The sequence below is a fragment of the Dryas octopetala genome, chromosome 6 (genome assembly GCF_963921425.1).
Source record: "Dryas octopetala chromosome 6, drDryOcto1.1, whole genome shotgun sequence".
Classification (NCBI taxonomy): Eukaryota; Viridiplantae; Streptophyta; class Magnoliopsida; order Rosales; family Rosaceae; genus Dryas; species Dryas octopetala.
Genome location: NC_141371.1, coordinates 12,960,141 through 12,963,100, shown reverse-complemented (window position 1 = coordinate 12,963,100; position 2,960 = coordinate 12,960,141). Strand labels below are relative to the sequence as shown.

The following is a 2,960-nucleotide window of genomic DNA, read 5'->3' as shown; positions in this document are numbered from 1 at the left end:
TCATCCAAAGTTAGGTACGTAAAATTTCTACATTACCCATAAATATACATTAATAAATTAAACATTAGAATTAACATATTAATAAAAAAATATTGTGAGTGACTAGTGACTACCATCCTAATATTCTAATTTTATTAAATTATAAAGATCTTTTGGTTTTTGGTATGATAAGAAAGAAAAAGAAAGACCTTTTTTTTTTTTTCGAGGAGAAAAAGAGAGTTTTGAAAATTTGAATAAAAGACTTGGGTTAGATTCTTTTTTTGGGAGTGAGACTTGGGTTAGATTTTCTAAGATAGGAGACTAGGATTTTACTTGTGGCAACGCGGCAGGCTCTCATTCGTTTCAACCAAATGAAATAGCAGCAGTCAAAGGTCAATAAACAGCAGCATGGTTACCGCGTGAAACCCATCAACGGCTGATAGCTGTTGTAGACTTGTAGACAGCTCAAAATCCAGCAGTCCGTACAGTACAAATCAGTGGGTTGGCTCGTCATTGAAGAACCTCAGGTTCGTAACGCCCAACTGCCGAGGCTCGTATTACCACGAACCTCAGGTTCGTAACTCCCAACCACCGAGGCTCGTGTTTCTCTCCCTATATAAACCCCGTCCCCTCTCTCTCCCTCTCTCAGACTCGCACACGTATTTTTCGTCCTCTGGTCCAATCCGTTTACCACTTTACCTCATCATCGGTCGCTCTCTCTCAGATATTTTCTTCGCTCAAAGCCTCGGAGGTAATGAATTTGAATTCGGCGATTGATTAATTTTTTCATTTTTTCGGTGCGATTATTGGTTCTGGTGAAATATGCAACTGTTTTGACCGTCTGCTTGGTTGCTGAGAAAGCGGAGGAAAATGAAATTTTGAATTGTAGAAAATTTGTTTTTAAAGTGTCCGAACGAAAGTTAAGACCAAAAGCTTCAGGTGACTGTAAAATATGTCGTTGAGCGAATGATTTTAGCTGTATAAGGATTGGATTTGTTTTTACCTTTTCCGATTGGTAGATCTGGTTCTGTTTGGTTGCTCGGAAAGCGGAGGAAGAGGGAAATGAAATAGAAAAAGAGACAGAAATGAAATTTTGAAAAATCGGAATTGTTTGTTTGATTGTATATGTGGCTTTCGGTGACGATTATGATTTTGAAGAATTATTTTCCGATTTAATTATAAAGACTATTGATTTTCTTTCTTGTGCAATTTGATGAACCTATGTAACCATTCACAATCTATTTCAAGATTATGCATTCTTTGTGATTTTGATTCAATTTTTCAAGATAATCAAGATTCCTTTATTGAGCTTGTTTTCGTTTTCAGTGCTCGTTGATCGAAATTTCTGGTAATGTAATCTGAGAGTATTACTGTATTATGAAGATGTCCAATTTTCTGCGCTGTTGAGAATCCTTGCTGATAATTGTTAATGAATTGGGGTCCATTAATGATTTGTAGAAGTTCAGGTTCCTGGTCATGTGTTTATAGATTTTCATAATTGATTTGCGCTGAAGTGTTTTTATAGATTTCCATAAAATCAGAAAATGATCATTTGAATAAAGGTCTTCATAGATTTCCATAACCTCAGAAGTGTGTTTATATATTTCCATAAGACATCAGCTACCCCAGGTTGGCCTGGATTCAAACAACGGTGGTGTTGGTGTTCTTTATAATTTAATTATTGAATAAAAGGTCTTCTATGGCTTTGGTGCATTGGTAATTATAAATGGTTTGATCTTGCTGTGTGTATTGGTCTTAGGAATTGCATAGGCCGACTTCTATAGTTTAATTATTTGACATTTACTTGTATGGAATATGGAAATGACAAACCCAAGATCTCATGTTTATGTTTTTCGTTTTGCAGTTGACTTGCGCTGTGGCCAAAGATGGCACTGGTTTCAGGAGGATCGACATTGAACCCGAATGCCCCTCTCTTCATCCCTGCTGCTCTCCGACAAGTGGAGGATTTTTCCCCTGAATGGTGGCAACTAGTCACAACCTCCACATGGTACCGGGATTACTGGCTTAGTCAGAATCAGGATCAGGATGGCTTCTATGATAATGCCGCTGATGACTTTGACAATGTTGTCGATTTGCTGCCAGATACCTTTGATCTCGATTTTGATGCTCAGTTTGAAGAGTTCGTTCAGTCGTCTCAAGCTGAAGGTAAAAATCTTATATGAATGAATACTCTTCCAAATGATTGTAGATTATTGGAAATTGGGATGACTAAACTTTCATGCAGTTTCCAAATATGCTGTTGGATTGTTAGACTAAAATTTTTCTTTTGAAAAAACAGCAGGGCTAGAAACAAGTGCTGCGGTCCTGAAGAATTTGAAATCGTTGGAGGAGAGACGTCCCAAGACTCCGGTGGAGCCAAGGAAGTATGCGGAGAAGCCAGTCAAGTTCGTGAGCCCGAAATGCTGCAGCCCCCGTTTCATCCAGCAGCCTCGTTGAATGCAGCTAGCTAGCTTGCCGTGACATCTTTCATTGTGTAGTTTAGCCAATGGCAAACCGAGTAATTTGTAGTTTTTCGCGCTCTGTAATTTCTGTAGAGAGCAATGTTGAAACTCTTGCTTCCATCCTCGTTCATTCTGATGCCCATTTTGTTCAGTTTACTAAAAATACCTCCGGGTAAAAAAGTTGTAAAAAAAATTGTAAAATTTTAACAAAAGAAGAAAAAGTTTCTAGTTACTCAGGTGTATGAGTGTATCAATTTCTTTTGTTTTTGTTTTGTTGATTTCTTGCGAGAAATGTTGCTTTGTGGTGCAGGAGATCTTTCTCAGAAATTGGTACGTAGAACAAAAGCTGTGGGGGTTTGTGCAAGTCGGTGGACTGTAATGATAAGAACGTTAGGTCCACACGGTCCCAAGTAGGGGTGTGTTTCGGCCGGATCGGATCGGAAATAGGGTGTTCCAATTCCAATCCAAAAAATTTTGGAATGGAATTTATGTTCCAATTTCCATTCCAAAAAATCGGAA

General features: G+C 38.1%; 1 protein-coding gene across 2 annotated transcripts; it reads left to right on the top strand.

Moving 5' to 3' along the window:
- The first annotated feature begins 586 nt into the window (after nucleotides 1-586).
- On the top strand, nucleotides 587-2,673 carry ERD15 (dehydration-induced protein (ERD15)). 2 transcript variants are annotated; one of them, XM_086249002.1, is made up of 3 exons: nucleotides 587-730; nucleotides 1,844-2,145; nucleotides 2,282-2,673. In XM_086249002.1, the coding sequence occupies exons 2-3, from the start codon at nucleotides 1,866-1,868 to the stop codon at nucleotides 2,434-2,436; spliced, it is 435 nt and encodes a 144-aa protein (XP_086105128.1). In that variant the 5' UTR covers nucleotides 587-730; nucleotides 1,844-1,865; the 3' UTR covers nucleotides 2,437-2,673. The 2 variants fall into 2 exon arrangements, with proteins under 2 accessions (XP_086105128.1, XP_086105127.1); XM_086249001.1 differs by having other exon boundaries at nucleotides 2,279-2,673.
- The last annotated feature ends 287 nt before the right edge of the window (nucleotides 2,674-2,960 follow it).

Excerpts from the sequence above, each read along its gene's own strand:
- ERD15 (XM_086249001.1), top strand. The coding sequence starts at position 1,866 with ATGGCACTGGTTTCAGGAGGATCGACATTGAACCCGAATGCCCCTCTC. Across the intron at positions 2,146-2,278 it reads TCAGTCGTCTCAAGCTGAAG|CAGGGCTAGAAACAAGTGCT; the intron begins GTAAAAATCTTA and ends TTGAAAAAACAG.